The sequence below is a fragment of the Lycium barbarum genome, chromosome 4, assembly GCF_019175385.1.
Source record: "Lycium barbarum isolate Lr01 chromosome 4, ASM1917538v2, whole genome shotgun sequence".
NCBI lineage: Eukaryota > Viridiplantae > Streptophyta > Magnoliopsida > Solanales > Solanaceae > Lycium > Lycium barbarum.
Window position 1 is genome coordinate 115,442,495 of NC_083340.1, and position 19,411 is coordinate 115,461,905.

General features: G+C 34.1%; 3 protein-coding genes across 7 annotated transcripts; 2 read left to right on the top strand and 1 right to left on the bottom strand.

The window, feature by feature from the left end:
* Positions 1–1,054: 1,054 nt before the first annotated feature.
* On the top strand, positions 1,055–4,547 carry LOC132636253 (myb family transcription factor IPN2). Of its 2 annotated transcripts, none has more exons than XM_060353010.1 (7): positions 1,055–1,503; positions 1,646–1,722; positions 1,903–1,969; positions 2,103–2,169; positions 2,592–2,634; positions 3,216–3,678; positions 3,935–4,547. In XM_060353010.1, the coding sequence occupies exons 1-7, from the start codon at positions 1,335–1,337 to the stop codon at positions 4,186–4,188; spliced, it is 1,140 nt and encodes a 379-aa protein (XP_060208993.1). In that variant the 5' UTR covers positions 1,055–1,334; the 3' UTR covers positions 4,189–4,547. The 2 variants fall into 2 exon arrangements, with proteins under 2 accessions (XP_060208993.1, XP_060208994.1); XM_060353011.1 differs by having other exon boundaries at positions 1,073–1,503; positions 3,231–3,678.
* A 4,323-nt stretch (positions 4,548–8,870) lies between these two features.
* LOC132636254 (uncharacterized) lies at positions 8,871–14,010 on the bottom strand. 4 transcript variants are annotated; one of them, XM_060353013.1, is made up of 10 exons: positions 13,796–14,010; positions 12,581–12,716; positions 12,135–12,237; positions 11,867–12,074; positions 11,111–11,352; positions 10,803–10,997; positions 10,630–10,722; positions 10,422–10,523; positions 9,591–9,950; positions 8,871–9,120 (listed from the first exon to the last, which is right to left on the bottom strand). In XM_060353013.1, exons 2-10 carry the CDS (start codon positions 12,712–12,714, stop codon positions 9,037–9,039), a joined length of 1,521 nt encoding a protein of 506 aa, XP_060208996.1. In that variant the 5' UTR covers positions 12,715–12,716; positions 13,796–14,010; the 3' UTR covers positions 8,871–9,036. The 4 variants fall into 4 exon arrangements, with proteins under 4 accessions (XP_060208996.1, XP_060208997.1, XP_060208995.1 ...); XM_060353014.1 differs by having other exon boundaries at positions 10,803–11,015; positions 12,135–12,277; positions 13,796–14,009; XM_060353012.1 differs by having other exon boundaries at positions 10,803–11,015; positions 13,796–14,008.
* Positions 14,011–15,567: 1,557 nt separating this feature from the next.
* Positions 15,568–19,051, top strand: LOC132638531 (uncharacterized). The gene is made up of 2 exons (XM_060355377.1): positions 15,568–17,276; positions 17,379–19,051. Exons 1-2 carry the CDS (start codon positions 16,488–16,490, stop codon positions 17,565–17,567), a joined length of 978 nt encoding a protein of 325 aa, XP_060211360.1. The 5' UTR covers positions 15,568–16,487; the 3' UTR covers positions 17,568–19,051.
* Positions 19,052–19,411: the final 360 nt, after the last annotated feature.

Here is a 19,411-nt window from a genome sequence, read left to right on the forward strand (position 1 = left end):
TAACATCTCTGTTCCCACCTCTAACTGCAAACACATCTTCAACACTCCTTTTCTACTTTCTACAGAAGAGTAGAGAATTTAGAGGCTTTTTTTTTTTTTTGGTGGCAAGGGTGATTATTTTGTGAATTGAAAAATAACAAAAAAAGATGGACAGTCAAGTTGGCATAAATCCTTTGCTTATTATCAGTTGGATCAAATAAGAAATTCAAATTTTCAGTGGAACTAATAAAATTTCTAGTAAAATTATCAGAAATATGTTTTCGACTAATATGTTGTCCGAAAATTGAAATTAATTTATAAAAGAAAGTTTTTTATGGCCATTATATCATATTTTAATTTAAAAAGTAGGTCTTGAATTTTCGACGGTCTAATGTAAAAAATCTCTTCAAACAAAGTAAATAACCCATTTTCGGATGCTACGCAGTCAAAAAGCGTTTCAATTAATTTATAAATTATTTTTAATAGTAATGGCTGTCGAGAATATCTGATTTTTGTTTTAAAAAGTTCTCTTCAATTCATAATTTCTAGTATTCATTAGTAATGGCTGTCGAGTGATAATAATAAATATCTCATAATTTCAACGTTTTTTGGTCGATAGAACTTTTGACCTTTGAAGTTGTTAGTCTAAACTAACTATAACTAACTGGAGGATCAGACACTTCCAATTCCCGATGTACCAATAACCAACGAGGTAACATTCAGTTTTATTCACTGAGGACATGTTTAATCATAGCACTACATTTCCCTAGAAATGCAAAGTTGGTTATGATTGTATGAGTAATTAATTTATACTAAGTCACGTTATTAGAGTCCCTTTCCCCGTCAATAAAGAATAAAAAGTGCAAATTCAACTCCTGTTGTATTTATATATTATACTACCTCACGTTATACGAGTCCCTCTTTTCTTTAATAAAGATTATAAAAGCAAAAATACAGCCTCACACGGTAATTAACCAAGTAGTGATATACACATCCACATCTACGGCAGGGCAACTTTCTTTTGGCAAAGGAGGGTTGCATGTTAGTTGTATTGAAGAACCTTTTTCCCTACACATAAATCTACCAAGTATAATACTGTACAAAATTTACTCATCAAACTTTATCTTTATTTAATTAATTAGAGGGTTTTCTTTGCTTAGCTTGTCCCTGGCACTACCTTTTCCACTATTTGAGAGAGAAAAGGTGCATGTTCTCTTCTTCAATTAAAACCGACCTATTCCCTTCCTATTCTATTTGCATATCGCATTTGTTCTTGAATCTCTTTAGCATAGTATTCGATTAAGAAGAACTAACAGCTCAGAGAGAAAGAAAGAAAAGAAATTTAAAAAGAGAGAATGTTCCATGCGAAGAAACCTTCGACTATGAATTCACATGACAGACCTATGTGTGTTCAAGGAGACTCCGGTCTTGTTCTCACTACCGATCCTAAACCTCGTCTTCGTTGGACGGTTGAGCTTCACGAGCGTTTTGTTGATGCTGTTACTCAGTTAGGTGGACCTGATAGTACGTTTTCTACACTTCCTAAACCCTATATATTTAGTTGCATAGGATCACCGTCCTTCCGTTCTGGACAGAGGTAGATTCAAGATTTAAACTTGTCTATAAGTTCGAACCTTTATGTTTTACCTTGTATTTCTTTGTGCAGAGGCAACACCTAAGACTATTATGAGGGTTATGGGTGTTAAGGGTTTAACCCTTTACCATCTCAAGAGCCATCTTCAGGTAATTTTAATCTTCTTGTTTTCTACGATTTCCAGATCCCACTTGTGGGATTACACTAGGTATGTTGTTGTTGCCGTTTGTTTTCTGCAATTTATGATCTTGCTTTGAGTTTATTTGAATTTATTCATGCAATTGTTTGACCTAAGCTGCTTGTTTTTTACGACTTTTGATATAATATAGAAGTTTAGACTTGGAAAGCAGCCTCACAAAGAATTCAATGATCACTCGGTGAAGGATGGTGATAGAGGTACTGATTCTTCTTATATACTGCTTGTTCAAGTTTATCTAGTAGTAAATTAAATTGCTATCTTGTAGACGGATTAATTGTTTCCTATTAACCAAAATATTAAAAACTTAAAATAACCTTCATTGCACTACAGCTACAAGTTTGGAACTGCAAAGAAATTCGGCATCTTCATCTGGAATGATCGGCCGTAATATGAACGAGTATGTTTTTTCTTAATTTTCCTTTCAACTTTAGTATAAATCATCTTGTTCCTTTAGTTTGCTTTCCCTTTAATTTTATTAGGAATTGTTTCTTCGGAGGGTGTTACAATTGTCCTCTTTCTTTTCCTTTCTTATCTCAAATTCTTTCTGAGGTGTATGAGAGGCCAAAGTTAAGGAAAGAGGGTGATGAGAATCAAACTTTAATATAATCCCTAAGTATGACAGGTAGCAATTTTACCAATACTTAGATGTTCTTTTTTTCTTTTTCTAGTAGTTGCTTAATTCTCGGGGCCTTGCATGGCTGCTCTTCCTTTACCACCTTTGGTACAAGTTATTGTCATCATAGAAGTGTTGATTTAATTTTATCCTTGGGGTACATAAAATTATGGAAGTATTAACGTTCAAATCTCTGATGGAATTAGGATGCAAATGGAGGTGCAGAGAAGGCTGCATGAACAACTGGAGGTAACTATATACTTCAACCATTTTTTCGAGTGAAATGATCCTCTAGTATTACAGGATAGCAGAAGCGGATCTTGAATTTAAATTTCATAGGTTCAACCATTTTAATCATTACCATTAAATATATTGCTCTATTGAAAATTATAAGTTAAGAATTTAGTATGTGTTGATTTTCTAATTTTACCAATATTTTTATATACTTAGTTATGCATTGTGAAAAAAATCTACTTCAGTTAAACCCAATAAATATGGATGCATCCCGCTCTGCAGTCAGACCTATCATCTACAGCTAGTTTGTACTCCATCTATCTCAACTTATATGACGCTTTTTTCGAGTTTAAACTTCTTAATCTTGATCGTAAATTTGAAGAATCTTTTAATTTTTCGAAATAAAAATATTTGTAAACTACAAGAAAAGTATTACTAACAAGTTACAATACTTAATAAATTCGAAATATTTAACATGTAAAAGTTGCGGTCAAAACATAATTGGGTTGGCTCTCGAAATCCAACCACCGTCACATAATTAAGACGGAGGTACAATGGAGTGCAGCATATATTAGTTAACCTGATAATTATATTAGGGGTGCATGTTGCAGGTACAGAGACACCTTCAGTTAAGGATTGAGGCACAGGGAAAGTACATGCAGACTATATTGGAGAAAGCTTGTCAAACATTGGGTGGCGAAGAAAACATGGCATTACCAGCAAGAACCTTTAAAGCCAACATTGGAAATCAGGGAGGAGGACTAATACCGGACATTTCAGCTGCCTTTAAAGAGTTTGGAGCCCCTCCTTTAAGTTTCTCTTCATTTCAGGACCTGAACATTTGTGGAGGGCACGAGCAACAGCTCGAGCTTCATGCTCAGAGTAGCGGCATGGGTGAAAGGTCCTCGTCCTTTGACGGATTCATGAACCTAGGCAATAATAATACTGATCATAACTTGTCTCTGGGAAAAAAGAGGCCTAGCCCTTATAACAATGGGGGTAATGGAAATGGAAAGAGCCCCTTGATGTGGTCCGATGACTTTCGTCTCCAAGAAATAGGTATTCAAATTTTGTAATCTGTCTGGTCTGTTTAAATGTATGACCATCTCATTAAAACTTAAGTTGTTAGAGAGAGCACAAGACATTTGTCTCCTCTGATACCATGTTGAACTGTGTTATTATCTTATCTAAAAACTTACGTTATTAGAGAGAACACATTTTTATCTACTTAATTATAATCTCAACATGATCCACAAACTTTAAGTTGTTAGAAAGAGCATACTGTTGATTAACTTAATTATGTTTTCAAATTTAGGTGGAGCAACAGGAGGAGCCTCGTGTTTAGGTCCTAATAATGAAGACGACCACCAGATTATTCAGATGGCACCGGTTTCAATGGAGAGGAGTTGCAATCTCGAGCTTGATTCAGTATCTGACATTTACGAGTCAAAGCCAATTCTACAAGATGAAAAGAAATTCGACGCAAAGCTGGAGAGGCCCTCCCCAAGAAGAGCGCCCCAGATTTCAAGTTTGAGTGCCCAAGGTGGACGAAACTCTGTTTTCGGGTAAAACTAATTAGCCAAATTTTTACACTTGGAACTTTTCTAATTCTCGAGTAATTATATTGTAGTATCACTACTACTATTATACTTAGGAAGCACTATAACTGTTGGGCACCATATCAATGGATTCAGTTTACTACTGTGATATTTTGAAGACCCATGCAATGCTACCTATATCGTATCATGTGACATGGGCATACCTTATTACCTTATTAGATGTAATTTGTGGCATCCTGCCCTTCTGAATTGCAAGAAGGGTAAAGAAGATAATTATCAATATTCAAGGGCTCCATCATTTTTTCTCACAGTTTTACAAATATATGTAATTTGTTGGATATCGTAATGCAGTAGACTACACTTGACTGAGTACTGTTTCGATTGTAATTTAATTAATCTCGGATTCTTTTCACTTTTTACGGGGATAAAACCCACTGGGGATTTTTCTGAACGGAAACCTAGAGAACAAAAAATTATAATAGTCGACAACTTTTATCAATATATGCGTGCGTGCACACGTCTCCATCATTTCTCCTAATGTATCTTTGTATTTTTTCACATCGTATGTACAGGCTGAATTCAAGATTTGAAATTATTAATGGATGTAGCGATTTCAATTTAATATATATTAATAATTTGGTCACTGTTAAATATTTATAAATATCTAATGAATACACATATAAATATATAGAATTTGCTCAAGACTACTAGATTTACATAAACCTGTATGTTACAAGCTAAGATTTGTCTTTGCATACGTGTGTTATTCCTTCCCCAATGTATTTCTCGTTTGAAGCATTTTCGTTCTCATGGATACAACTTTATGTTCATCTAAGTTGTTTTATTTCTCTTTTAACTTTTAAAAAGTTATAGGTCTCAGTGATGATGAACTTAATTCCCGCAAAATGACCATGAGGTTAACCGTCTTTCATTTTGAACTAACTCATGATTGCATAACAAAAGAAGAATGAGGATTAAGAAAAGAGGCTTGATCTACAACTCCTTGCCAGTCAAAGAAAACTACCAAAGCAAAAAAGTTAGTATTAAAGAAGTTGAGGGCTTGAGAATATATTCTTTTGTTTTAACTTTTCTTTTATTTGAACAAGTAGGGATTTTGGAAGGTTCTTTGTCAATGAGACAAACCGACAGAGAGCATCCAACTTTTTTTCTATCTTTAGAATTTAGGATTCGATATTCCCTTATAAGCGTGGCTCTCACAACTATGAGAAGAAGCTTTACACTGACGGTACTCAATAGAACGGAATTCTATGCATAACACGGATCCGAGAGAGTGTAAATACTTTTTACCTTATCATCATCATCTTAGAACTGCCACCTTTTTACATTTTCATTTTCCCACGAGGAATAGACAGTACGGCCCTTCCTGCCAAAAAATTAGCGCCCTCCAAAAGGAAAAGAAGGATATTTGAATAACTCCTTCGATATTTTCTCATTTAATTTTCAATTAATCAATCAAACTAGTAGTCCCTCTGTCCCGATTTATGTAATACAATTCAGATTCTGAGAGCCAAACAAGAAATTCTTTGACTGCGATTTATTCAAATATCGTTTAAATATTTTAAATTGTTAATTATTGTGATTTATAATATTTTTTATGTAGCTTCTAAATATATACATAATTTTTCAAAAAAAATTAAAGAAAGTATATCCCAATTCAATGTGAAAATAAAAAAATAAAAATTGACTCTCGAAATCCGAACTGTATCACATACATTGGGACAGGAGTACTATTTTTAATTTATGTAAATTTACTTCCTTTTTAATCCATTTAAAAAATGATTAGCTTTCTAAATTTGAAAAAATATTTCTTATTTGACCTTTGAGAAATTTTATAACCATACAAAATGTAATGACATGTTTAAGACTGTGAGTTTCAAAAGTCTTTTTTTACTCCCTCCGTCCCATAATAAGTGTCATCTTAGCTAAAAAGAATTGTCCAATAATAAGTGTCACCTTAGAAACCAAGACATAAATTGGCTAGTTTTTTTTTTTTTTTCAATTTTACCCTTAGACAAAAACTGACAAGTTAAAGTAACATCTAAATAATGATTGAAAAGCCACATAGTAACTTGATATTGTTGGATTCCCAATGTAATAGGTTTACTATTGTGCATGCTCTAATCAAGAGGAAAAAGTAATTTATTTTTATATATAGGGGTAATTTGGTAAACTTCGTATTACATTATTGGTTTCTTAATATGCGTGTTTTTGGCTAAGATGACACTTATTATGAGACGGGGGGAGTATTTCTTAAATCTTACCTCCAATCAACCAAGTTCACATAAATTGAAATAGGAGTAATTAATAATCACCTTTCCTTCTGTCTCATTTACGTGAACACTCTTTTACTTTTTAATCTGCTAAAAAAGGAATAGCTCCTTTATCTTTTTTAGAAACTACTTAGTTTTCATATCCTCATTTTACCCTTAATGACATAACTTGTTGGGTCGCTCACCAGTGGTGGATGTAGAGTACTGAACCGAGTTTATTTTGAACTCAGTATTTTCAATTGGAGCATAAGTTATGTGTGAAAATTCACACAAATTAAATAGTATATTTCAACCCATAACTTTAATAATATAATCGGTTTAATGTTAAGAATCTTAGAGGTTGAACTCATAAAACTTAAATTCTAGATCTATCTCTGTCGCTCACCAATGTTCATTTAAAATTAAAAGACATGTGGAACTCTAACTATCACTAATTTAAAAATATACTGTTAGTACATCACACATATTGGGTTAATTCTCTTTAATTTCTCAAACTCTATGCCCAGTCAAACACCGTTATACAAAAAAGGACGAGAAAATATAAATAGTTCAAGTAGTGGAAACCTTAATTTTGTTGTAGAATCTTGTATAAATAACTCAGTAGCATACGTATATATCTTCCAGTTATATATTGTGAGAGTTTATACAAGACTAAATCAAAGGGATATAGTTGCTTTTTTTTTCTTTAGGGGAGAAATAAAGCATATGCATGGTAGTGCAAACTCATTGTACCTTTATTGGTTGCAGTGAATAGCTACGTTGGCAAGATGGAAAGCTCACATATGCGCGGGAGTGAAAAGCTAGCTCTACTTAAGGGCGTGGGGTGGTGGGCAAAGTATTGAAGGTGAAGACAAGGCACTTATCATGCGTACTATGCGAAGATCGATGAAGCTTCTTGTATGTACTCTAGCTTTTTGTAGGACCAAACTTGTATCCTTCAATTTTATCTTACCCCCCAAAAGGGATATGCCTAGAGCTGTCAATATGGGCTTGGCCCGCGAGGCCGGCCCAATCTAACCCTTCATTTAAGTAGGGTTGGGCTAAGATTTCTTTGGCCCATATAGAAGTGAGGCTCAAAAGCCCAGCCTCTCTTGGCCCGCCGGCCTCAAGGGTTGGGCTGAGGCCAGCCCTTGAGGCCAGAAAAAAATAATAAATTAATTAATTTTAAAAAAAAATATAAGTAAATTAAACAAAAAGATAAAAGTAATGATTAAAAAAGAATGTACTTACTACTAAGTAGTAAATTAGAAAATAAAGTAATACTTTTTAGTCTTAGAATTTATATTATGTTTAATTTCTTTTGAACGTGATCTGAATTAGTGATAAAAAATAATAATTTATATTTGTTCTCTTAAATTTTTTTCTTCTATGATATGATTTTGCTTAAGAATGGTGTGGTAGAAGATTCTATTTCATATTGCATAAGTTTCATGTTCAAATTGTACCAAAAATCACTTAGAAAATGTTATTTCGGAAGACGAAAAAACTTAAAGGGCTGGCCCGTCCTAACCCGCGGCCCGCTTAGGGCTGGGTTGGGCTGCCATTTTGTAGGCCCTTCAATTAAAAGGGCCAGCCCGTCCTAACCCATTTAATTCTTTGACCCTTTAGGGTTGGGTTGGGTTGGGCTGGGCCAGCCCATATTGACACCTCTAAATATGCCACATGAAATTTTGCATGCATTGCATGGCTCCACCTTTCATCATTACTTACTTTATCTATACAGTACATCATGTTACTATATTTCCTCCTTTTTTGCTTTTCTTTCCATACAGTATACTACAAAAAAATGAGTAATTTACGGAGGTTGAAAGTTGCAATTTACGGAGATTTTAGCCTCTTTTAGCAATTGTAGTGACTAATATAGAATTGATATTTTGCACGACCAAATATCTATCCTACGTTACGCCTGATTTTAGCCTAGAGGATAAACCAAGTTACTTTATCTGTTCCAAGTTACGTTTGCGGAATAATAAAGAACAGAAAAGTAAGGACATAGTATTCATTACAAAAAAAAAAAAAAAAAAAAAAAAGGCCTAAATTGTAGGGGTTATTCTTGCATGTTGTGGGGGTTTCTGACCCTCGCAATTTGTTGTCACGGCGGTCTCAAAAACCCCTACAATAAGAGGTGCCACAATCAAATACCGGGGGTATTTTAGCGACCGCTGCAGTCAATTAGCCGGGGTTGATTAGCGGCGGTTTAAACCCCCGCAAAATGACTGCAGTTTAAATCCTAGCAGTCACAACCCCTGCTATATAATTTTAACAGTGCAAAAATACTGGCAGTTGGAACCCCCTCAAGTCATGAAACTACAATTACTTCTACTGCTTTTTGCGAGAAATATTTAGTTTTGAATATTATTTACTATTAACATGTACTTCATAATCAAACATAGAAGGAATATTAATAAGAAATAACAACATATTTTTTTAACACAAAATTATTATCATAAAGTAGTATCGTTAGTTTTACAAACTAAATTTAGCACATCATTCACTCCAACCATTCTAACATCCGATCCACCAATTACATTGTCGTAATTAATCATCTAATACGATTACAGGGAACTTCAAGGGTTGTCACTACGATTACTAACACCATAAGATCTTCTTGCATCCATGGGTGAACGAGATGCACTTACCGCATCACTTGGCTGGGAAAAAAATACACAATAAGATCGTATGAAGAACAGGCTTGTTAATCAACCAAAATATTAATCAACCACTCCTCAGACCCAGGCTTAGCTCTTTCTGGAAAAGATTATCCCAAAACAAGCTGAATGAAAAATACCATTGTCCTGGTCCTGAATTAAATAGAACCATTTGGCAGTATACCACATGTTAGATTTTTTGATATCTACTGTTTAGCTAATCTTTAGATCATATTCTTCTATTGAGGCCCCCCCTGAATCATTTTGAGGTCTTATCATACTAAAATACTTTCATTAGCACACTAACAGCAGTAGCTTCATAACGACACTAAATTTCTCGAAACTCTGTATGTGTAGGAAATGACTATATCAACAATATTTCTAAATGATGCTTACAGAGGAAATGGCAAGTATCTAACATCTGCAAACTTCAGCACATAATGTAATACACAAAATTTAAGAGTTATATTTACCGTTGTAGGAGAAGGAAATAACCCCGCAAATTGTTCTGGTAACATCCCTTCTTTCATTATCATATATGTTTTCAAAGCATTCATTACTTGATTGTGATTATTCACCATTTCTTTGTGAGCATTCAACAAAATATTGTAGTTTTCTTGACAATGGGACGAACATGAACCTTCACTCCTTGAAGAACTCATACCACCAAATCGAGATCTTGTTTGTTTAAAACCTCTGCTGGGGACAGCTCCTAACCCCAAACACCTTACCCTTCCAGAGTGCTCTTTTCCTAGAACCTTGCCAACTGCATCATCTGGCGATACTACAGACTCATCCACTGTGCTTTGACTCAAAGTTATCTGAATTTTTTCCTAAATATAGTACACACATAAAATCTATTGTCAAGATGTTAATAAGTAACTTAGAACAACTAAAAGCATCTGTAAGAAGTATTAGCAGGCAGTAAGAAGTATTTAAAAGTTATAAGTACCGACAAAAAAAGCTATAGTCCATGTACATGTTTAAGAAGTGTTTTCTTGTGTATCACAATCTGAGGAACATGCAAATATATTGTTTTAAAATCCATAGAGTTCCTGAAAATTTTGTTTCTCATCTTTTATTCTTTAGCAAAAGTAAGCTGCACAACTTGGGTTCCTGTTGGAAAGTAGTAAGCTAATCCACATATTAACTCAATTGCTATAATGGTCTCTTTTTGCACTTTTTAGATTCATCAGAACTACAGCTGCTGCTTCAATTCAGTTTCAAATAGAGCCCAATTTCTCACTACACATAATTCTCATAAGCAAGCAAAAGCTAATTGAACAGAGCAATTAGAAACTTACACATATATCTTTTGCCGCCTCATTAACATATGCTCCATTTTCATTCTTATGAGTGGCAAGATAAATTTGTGCTCGTCCAGGCATTTGTCCGGTCTCAGCCAGCTATAAGAGACATAATCAAATCAGAATAACTGAACTAATTAGAAATAATTACATAATAAGTTAGTTTGATAATTAAAGTAAAACGAAATCAATTAAAATCTTTCACCATTTCAGCCCTTCTTCTAGAGTTAACTTTGGATCCACCGGTGTGTGGAATGGTTTGTTTCTTTCGATTTTCAGCATTCCTTTTGCACATTTCCTTACAAAAAGATATTTGAAATTCAATTATACAACAAATCATATGATTACACATACTAACTGAACCAATTAAATATATACCTTTGTTTCTTCTTTAAAACAATAATAACAATAAGAAGTCCACTGATCCCGTGGAATTCCAGGTGGAACATTATCCATAATCTGAGCTTTGCTCTTAAGTGGGTCACGGAACGCTTCCCATATGTCTAGCCTGTTCGCACTCCACTTCTTCAAAATAGAATCATAAACATATTTTCGTGCAACTGACTCGGTTGTCTGAAAACAAAATCGGGGCTTCAAGAATAAAACACTGATTAGCTTGTCTATTACATGCAAATTTAAAGTCCAAAGAAAAAATAGATATGGTAGTAAGAAAATAGAGTTTATACCTTCATAATTTGATCAAAGACGCGATCGAAGTATGATATAGGTAAATCCGACCATTTCTCAAAGTGCATCGGAAATAAAGAGGAATCAGCTACTAAAATTCCACAAAAGCCAGCAAGAAGAGCTTGTGCTTCTCCAAATGGAGCATCCAGGTAATCAAAATCGAGCACAATATAGTCTTCACTAGATAAATTCAGCACTTCCTTGATTGTCAGTCTGAGTGTCTTTCTATTTTTGTCTGAATCTTTAATAAGAAAATGAAAACCATCAGTTCTTTTGACTCATTAGTAGTTGGAGTATTTCAGAGTGTTTATGACATGCCTATTACAGAGAAAAAGAATACAGAGAGCCTAGACAACTAAAGGTTCAAAATCACCCTAGGCTTCCTGTTAATTCAAATGTAAAACGGATAAATAGAGTTGTCCCAGAAAATTCATACAGTGTAATTTTTCTTCATATGTCTGAGATTCTAAGTTCAGCAAAAGATTTTTCAGAAAATATTTTCCTTCGTACCAACACGTCTTAAGTTGTAACATGATGGCAACTGCAGAAGAATAAATATGAAAACCAACAATATTCATTTAAAGGAATGTCTTCATAATACTGCTATTGTAGCACAATGAATGAACCAGAAAGTAACAACATATTAAAAGAGCTTCTTCAAGGTTTGGATATCTTATAAGTATAAGACAAAATATGCTGAACCAGTTCAGCAGCTAGAACTCCAAATAAGAAAGAGACAAAAATGGAATGTTTACCTATCGCATCTACGGTCCAATGTGTATTAGACACACGTCCAACACGTTTCCTGAATGGTGCTGGCTGTGATGCAGCTTGATTTGATGAAATCGACTGTGATGCGGCCAGATTTGATGAAGCCGATTGTGATGCGGCCTGAACTGATCGTCCTGTTGCCTGAATTGACGGAACCAGCTTTGATGTGGCCTCAAATGATCGTCTTGTTGCCTGAATTGACGAAACCGGCTGTGATGCGGCCTGAACTGAGGAAGAAATCTATCTTATTACCTGAATTGACAGGGTTGGTTGTGTATTGGCCTGAACTGGCAGTGTCGGTTGTGCTACACTTTGTGAAGTAGATAGTGATTGAACTGATTTCATGCTTTGGGATCTGAAATGAGTGTCACAATGTGCAACCGGACACATTGAAACTAACGGGTAAGAAAAATTAAATTGGCCTAATTTTACTTCCATAAACAGCGTAACGAATCATAAATGTGTCATCCAGAATGTCTTGCATTATTTAGTATACTGTTCATACTAAAACAAATTCATTAATTATAAGCTCCTGTTCTGCCAGCAGCTTATAACAGATTTCACTACAACACATTACAGATCTAACTAATCAGCAAATCATAGAAGTTGCTACAGATTACACAGAAAATAAATTGAAAGCATATTAAGCCCCGGAGAGAGAGAGAGAGAGAGAGAGAGAGAGAGAGAGAGAAGCCAACCGTCTTGTTGCCTGAATTGACGGGGTCGGTTGTACATTGGCCTTAACTGGCAGCGTCGGTTGTACTACACCTTGTGAAGTAGGTAGTGACTGAACTGGTTTTTGAAAGTTCTGCCAACACTTAGTCTTTGGCATATCTACAATTAACAAAATATAAGTACATCTTTTTTTTTTTTTTTTGAAAGACAAAATATAAGTAAATAAAAAACTAACATATCAATAAGTTTACAGGTAATAGAGAAGCAAGATTCAGCAAGTTCATTATATAAGCAAGATTCAAAAGTCCTAATCTCTCACAAGCTAGTAACTTAAAATGTAATTGAAACGACAGATATTGATTACTGCACTTTAGGAGACGAACTATAGTAGTAGTTAACATAAAGCATAAATCAAACATATGAGGTTATTGCACATAGGTAGAAGAGAAAATATGAAATTTCTTTAGAAAACAAATGAGGTTTCATTCATCAAAACCATCGGTTCAGACAGAAATCGTACATGTGCGCTTCCTAACAGAATATTTGTAGTATTCGAACAACGTAAGCATTTAAATCTGCATACAACTACCATACAAGGCATTTAAAAGGTAAATACACGAAGAAGTCAGGGGGTTCAACATCTACTATATATACATAACAAAATAATTTTAACTTTGAAAATACACTGTAATTTTTTGCCGAGGGGGTTCGGATGAACCCCCTGGAGCCAATGTGGCTCCGCCCCTGGCTACACAATTTGCCCTAAACAGAGCCTTAGAATGAAGCTTCTTCAAATTAAACCCTAGCTTCCACATATCAATGACTATAAGCTTAACATAAGTATCTCAGACCTTCCACCAGATTCTAAAAGTTGCTGCTAATTAATTTTGATTTTCTAAAATAATTCTTCAAATTAAACCCTAGGTTCTTCAATTCACATTTAACATTCTTCTTCATACACAATCGAGATTGATTTATCACTCTAAACTTTGGACTGGAAATATTGTAACTGATATTGATTTATCCAAACAGATTAAAACTCAAATCTAAAGCAACAATGTATCGCTAAAATTAGAATATTGTAACTGATATTGATTTATCACAATCATTAAAATCTGCATGCAACTACTATTGATTGGAAATTGCATTCAATAACCTCAAATAAATAGATAAAAACTCAAATCCAAAGCAACAATTTAGCGCTTTCTAGAGAGATTGAAGAAGAAATTCGAGCTTACCGAACTGAGAGAGAGAGAGAGAGAGAGAGTGTTTAGTGCTTTCTAGAGAGAGACGAAAATAAAATGAGCGGAGATTTAGAATGTTGGGCAAAATATGATGAGGGAAAATTTTAGATTTTGCGCCTTTTTTTCAGAGTAGCGGAGGTTTGTAACCCCCGTAAATTACACACAGCGGAGCTTTCTTTTTTTTTTTTTTTTTTTTAAAGGTAGCGGGGGTTATAACCATTCTTTTAAAAGGAAGGCAGTGTCAGGACTCGCCCCGGGGCTCGCCTCGAGGCACGGCAGTGGCAAAACGCCCTGGGACTAACGTACGGGGCTTAGTTCTTATGAGGTTTACGCCCTAAGCGCCCAACCGTACGCCCTAAACACGCCTAACGCCCAACGCCCAGGGCTCGCATAACAGTTCTTACACAAATTATATTTTAAATTCTTTAATTAAAATCATTCACCCTCATAATTGTTTAACAAAATAATGATACTTAATAGTTTTTCATCTATAGAAATAGAAGATTGGGTGTAACTCATATAACAAGCCGTAGTATTGGATATTTACTATTTGAGAACGTCGTGAGGGTGAATATCACTTAATTTGTTTTTTAAAAAAACACATTGCGGAATTGTACATTTTCACTTGTCATTGGTCATGAGTCCTATGTATTAGAATTATCATATAATTTTTTTTTTCATGAAGAAGTTATGTTTTAATTGTAATATTGATAAATTTTATTGATTATTTGCTTATAGGGAGATAAAATAAATAGTATGATAGTAATAGTGTTTTAAGAAACTATGTTTTTTTTCTGTGTTTGAAAGTTAAAATGTTAGAATTGATTTGCATTTCATAATAGCTTTTATTTCATTGTATTGTTTATACTTGTAAAATTATGTTATATATAATTACAAGTTATAAGCGGTGTATAATGAATTGCTTTGATCATTTATTTATTTTTTGCGCGCGCACACACACACACACAAACATATATATATATATATATATATATATATATATATTTCATTTATTTACATTTTTCTTTTATTTTTTTATGTGATTTTACCTATTTAAAAATATTTATTGTAATTATATTATTTTAAGAAATACTAAAAATTAAATACCCATGCCTCGAGGCTTACGCCTCGTCGAGGCGTATGTAAAACGCCCGCCTTACGCCCCCGCCTTTTAAAACACTAGTTATAACCCCGACAAATTGTAAGCTCATATTTTGAAAACAAATAACGACGGTTATAAATCCCCGCAAATTGTAAATAATTTGTGGCGATCACTGGAACTCCCTCAAATTGTATCAAATAGTGGGGGTTAGAAGTGACCCCCACAAATTGATCCCCTGGAATTGTAAATAATTCACTGCAACTCCCGCAAATTTTATCAAATAGTGGGGGTTAGAAGTGACCGCCGCAAATTGCTTTTTTTTTTTGCGTGGAGTGCCCTTCTTTTGGGCTGGTCTTTATAATTTGCCCTTCATTTATGTCTTCTTTAATTTTTGCCCCTGCCGTCTGTTTAATGAAAGTTTTTTGATGAAATTACCCTTACCTCATTAAAACCCTTCTTTCTATTTCATCATTTGCCCTTTTCTTTTCTTTTTTTGCTTCTTCGTTCCTCCTCTGTTTTGTGTCTGTCTTATCTGTTCTAAAATTTAGGTACGAATTTGGATCTTTTGCTCGTTTCAATATTTGTTTTTATGTTAAATTGTTGTTTGTTGAATTAATATCTTTGTCTTCGTCGTTTTTTATATTTAATTTATCCTTTTTTATTTAAAATTATAGTGTTTTGTTAAAGTGTCTGTATGATTTTTTTGAACTTTAGTTTCGTTCCTCATGTATATATTTTGGTTTTTTGAATGTCGTATTATGAATGTCGTAATATGTTTTAGTTGATTTTGATATGCGTTTTGGTTTTCTCTTCTTTGTTGAATCTTTGAAGTTTTGCCTGTGAACAACTGTTTTATGTTGTTGCTGTTGTTTTTGTTTAATAATCTGGTTTTTGTGAAGAATGTGTTTGTGCGAGGCGGCATATGCCTGTTCCGGCAGAATTTTTGTTTTTTGAAACTGAATTTATGCCTATTCCGGCATACTTTCGTGACTTAAGTTAGTTTGTATGTGTTTTGATTTTTTGGTGTTTTTTTTTTTTGTTAATAATGTTGGTTTTTATGAAAGTTTATATGTTTTCCTGATTATAAAGTTTAGTTTAAGATTTTTGGTGTTTTTTTTGTTTAGTAACCTGTGTTTTCATAAAGACTGTGTTTGTCTGAGGCAACATATACCGGGTCCGGCAGAGTTCTTGGTTTTTGAAACTGAAGTTATGCCGGTTCCGGCATAAAGTTATGCCTGTTCCGGCATAACTTCATGAATTAAGTTAATTTATGTGTGTCTTGATTTTTTGGTGTTGTCTTGTTAATAATTTTGGTTTTTATGCAATCTTATGTGTTTTTGGTGTTGTTTTGTTAATAATGTTGGCTTTTTATGCAATCTTATGTGTTTTGGTTCTTTCTTCTATTATGCAGGTATTTATGTACCAGTCTAGGGGCTGATTTTTTATTATGGTATATGTTAATTATTTTCATTCTCATTTTTGGTTTATTCTTATGTAAATTCTTGGTTTCTGTTGACATTAATTTTTCTTTTATAGGAGGAACATCCCTTGGTTAAGTTTGAACACTGGGTTGAAGGAGGTGGCATGTGGAGTGGTGATTTTCATTTTCGGAGTTTGATTTTGTCCTTTTTGAGTGTCTCTCAATTGGACTTGTTGAAAAAGGGTGTGTTTGGACAGTTTATGGATTTGGTTGATGTCCACCTGAGTGATAGTATTTTCCATTGCTTGATCTTATCGCAACTTTCATCTAGTAATGCTAGTGCGTTAAAGTTTAAGATATTTGATCGCGTATGTGTATTTGATTCCGAGTCTTTCCGTCTTATTACTGGTTTGGATTCTTGTGTTGGCGATTTTAGTGTTGTGTCTAGCAGACCAAATAGATTGTTGAGACTTTATTTTCCAAATCAAGATAGAATAAGGTTATGTGATCTCAAGAGTTTCTTACAGATCAAGTCAAGTAATCGTACTGGTGGTTTTTGGGAAAGATCTAGTGATCCTGTTAGACTTGCTGAGGTCTATATAATAGAGAGGGTTTTGTTGGGTTGTAACGAGAAATGTATTGTTAAAGGTCACCTAATGAAGATAATTGATGATGACAGTCTTCGAGTGTCTTATCCTTGGGGTTCTCTTAGTTTTGATTGGTTGGTACAGTCGATTCGTGGTTGTGTGAAGACTTTCAAGAGCATGCCATCTACACGTTATATGATTAGTGGTTTCCCTTACGCTTTAAATGTGTGGCTGTTGGAGGTTTTCCCTATCTTTCGAGGGTTTTCAAGTTTTCATGGTCTGAAGTCTCCTCGTATGTTGTCTTGGGGTCCTTCAAAGCAAGTTGATTATAAAGTTATTACTGATAATTTCTTCCATGCTGAAAAAGTATGTGTTTCCCTTTTGTTGATGCTTCTTTTTATTGGTTCTTTTTCCCTCTTGTTATTTTTTGTGTTTTTGTCTAATTGATGTGTTTATATTGTGTTATAGAGATTCAAGAAATTTATTGTCCATGCTGTTGTTGTTGGTACGGAACAAGAGATGCTGGATTATCCAGTTGCACTTAAATTTCCTGATGATTCAGGCCCTTGTTCTTCCCGTGCGGTTTCGCCATCTCAAGTTACTTCTCAGATAGTTGATGTAAGTTGTACTTTGCCTTTTGTGTTTTTGGTTGTTTAACTAAATTCTGAGTTAGAGGCCTTGTGGTAGAGTATTTTAGTAGGAGACATTTTTGTAGTCTTTTCTGTTTTGGTTATGGAAATTAAAGTTTATGCCCCTTGAGGCATACTTTTTGGTTTTGCAAACGTAGAATCTTCCCCTTCCGGCATACATTTCTCCTTTCATATTTCAGTTCTGCCCCTACCGGCATACAGTTCTCATTTTGAGAATAATTTTAGTAGGTAACACATTTTGCAGTCTTCTCTGTTTTGGTTTTGGAAATGAAAGTTTATGCCCCTTGAGGCATACTTTTTGGTTTTGCAAACTTAAAATCTGCCCCTTCCGGCATACATTTCTCCTTTCATATTTGAATTCTGCCCCTACCGGCAAACTGTTTTCATTTTCAGACTTCAGTTCTGCCGGGTCCGGCATACTTGTTCAACATTAATTTAATGACACCAAAAGTAATGTGTTGTTTTATTGATCTGTTATACAAGGTGTTTTGTCTAGTGTGAAGAAGCAACTTGATGATGAACGATCTACAATTATCAATCAAGTAAAGGTATGGCTTTTTATTTTTTTATTTTTGAGTTTGTTAATATGATATGTATACTTTGCATACTGCATTTGTTGTTTTTGTTTATTCTGATTTTCTTTTCTTCTTTGTTTAATTTTTTTTTTAGTTGTTTTGTAGTCTTTGGATAGCCGTTTTGAAGAATTGGATTAAAATTTTGTTGGTGGGATTAATGCTGTGGATAGATTAGTTCGTGTACATGATGAAACAAAGTCATGTGTAGCAGCTTCTGAAAGTGCTAAAAGAACTTGTTTAGAAAGTAGACTTGACAGTTTGGAAAGTAAATTTGATTATGTGATGCGTTGTGTTGAAAGTTTAGTTCGACTGCATAGCAAAAACAAATCTTGTAAAGCTTGTGCATCTGATAAAAGACAACCTGATTTGGGTTATTCAGTGAATGATGAGGTGAAGTTAGATGCACATCTTGGAAAAGATTTGCAGGAATGTATGGAGAATATGCTTTGTAAAGCAAGGTCTACAAAAAATGAGACGTCTCCCATGCTCGATATGCTCTGTGATGCTGCTGTTTCTTCATCAAGTCAACTGTCTGATAAAACTCAAACTCTTTCTCAGTTTGAAAAGGAATTTGTGAAAGACAATGAAGACCGCGCAAAAAAAAGAAGCACTTAAAGAAATTGTTGCAATTAATAATGCTTTTCAATGTGGAGATTATGTGTTTTCTTCTAATGAAGCATCACAAAATGTAAATGAAGTAGCAGCTGTTGTTGAAGATAGTAGAAAACGTCCGGGATGCGAAGATGGAAACAAAGAAGATGATGGTTATCCTAATTGGTATTTGCTTACACCAAGCAATACTCCAGTTGAGAAACGGTTGAGTTCTGTTGTTGAAGATATATACTGTACTGCAGAAAAGTTAGGAAAGTGAATTGATTTTTTTGTTGTTATTTACGGCAAGTGTTATGTTATTGTGTTTCCCCCTTTTTCGAATGATGTATATGTAAATTGGTCTTTCATTTCTGTACATATAATGAAGTTTCACTTTTTCAAACTGTGCTCTATTGTAGTCTGCCTTAACCGGCATACTTTTGCCATTTTTGTGAACAGATGTTCTGCCCCTTCCGGCATACTTCTAAGATGGAAGTAACTGTTTTTCCAAAAAATAAAAAAGATAATTAAAAAGTGACTCTTGTTTCCAAAACATCTCGAATAAGTGCGAAAGTTACTTCCAATTAATGTATTAATTGTTTTGTTTAAAAAAAAAAATAGAAAGAAAAACTGAAAAATTCTTTGTATTTTTGTTAATAGTTGCGACAGTTACTCCAATTTAAAT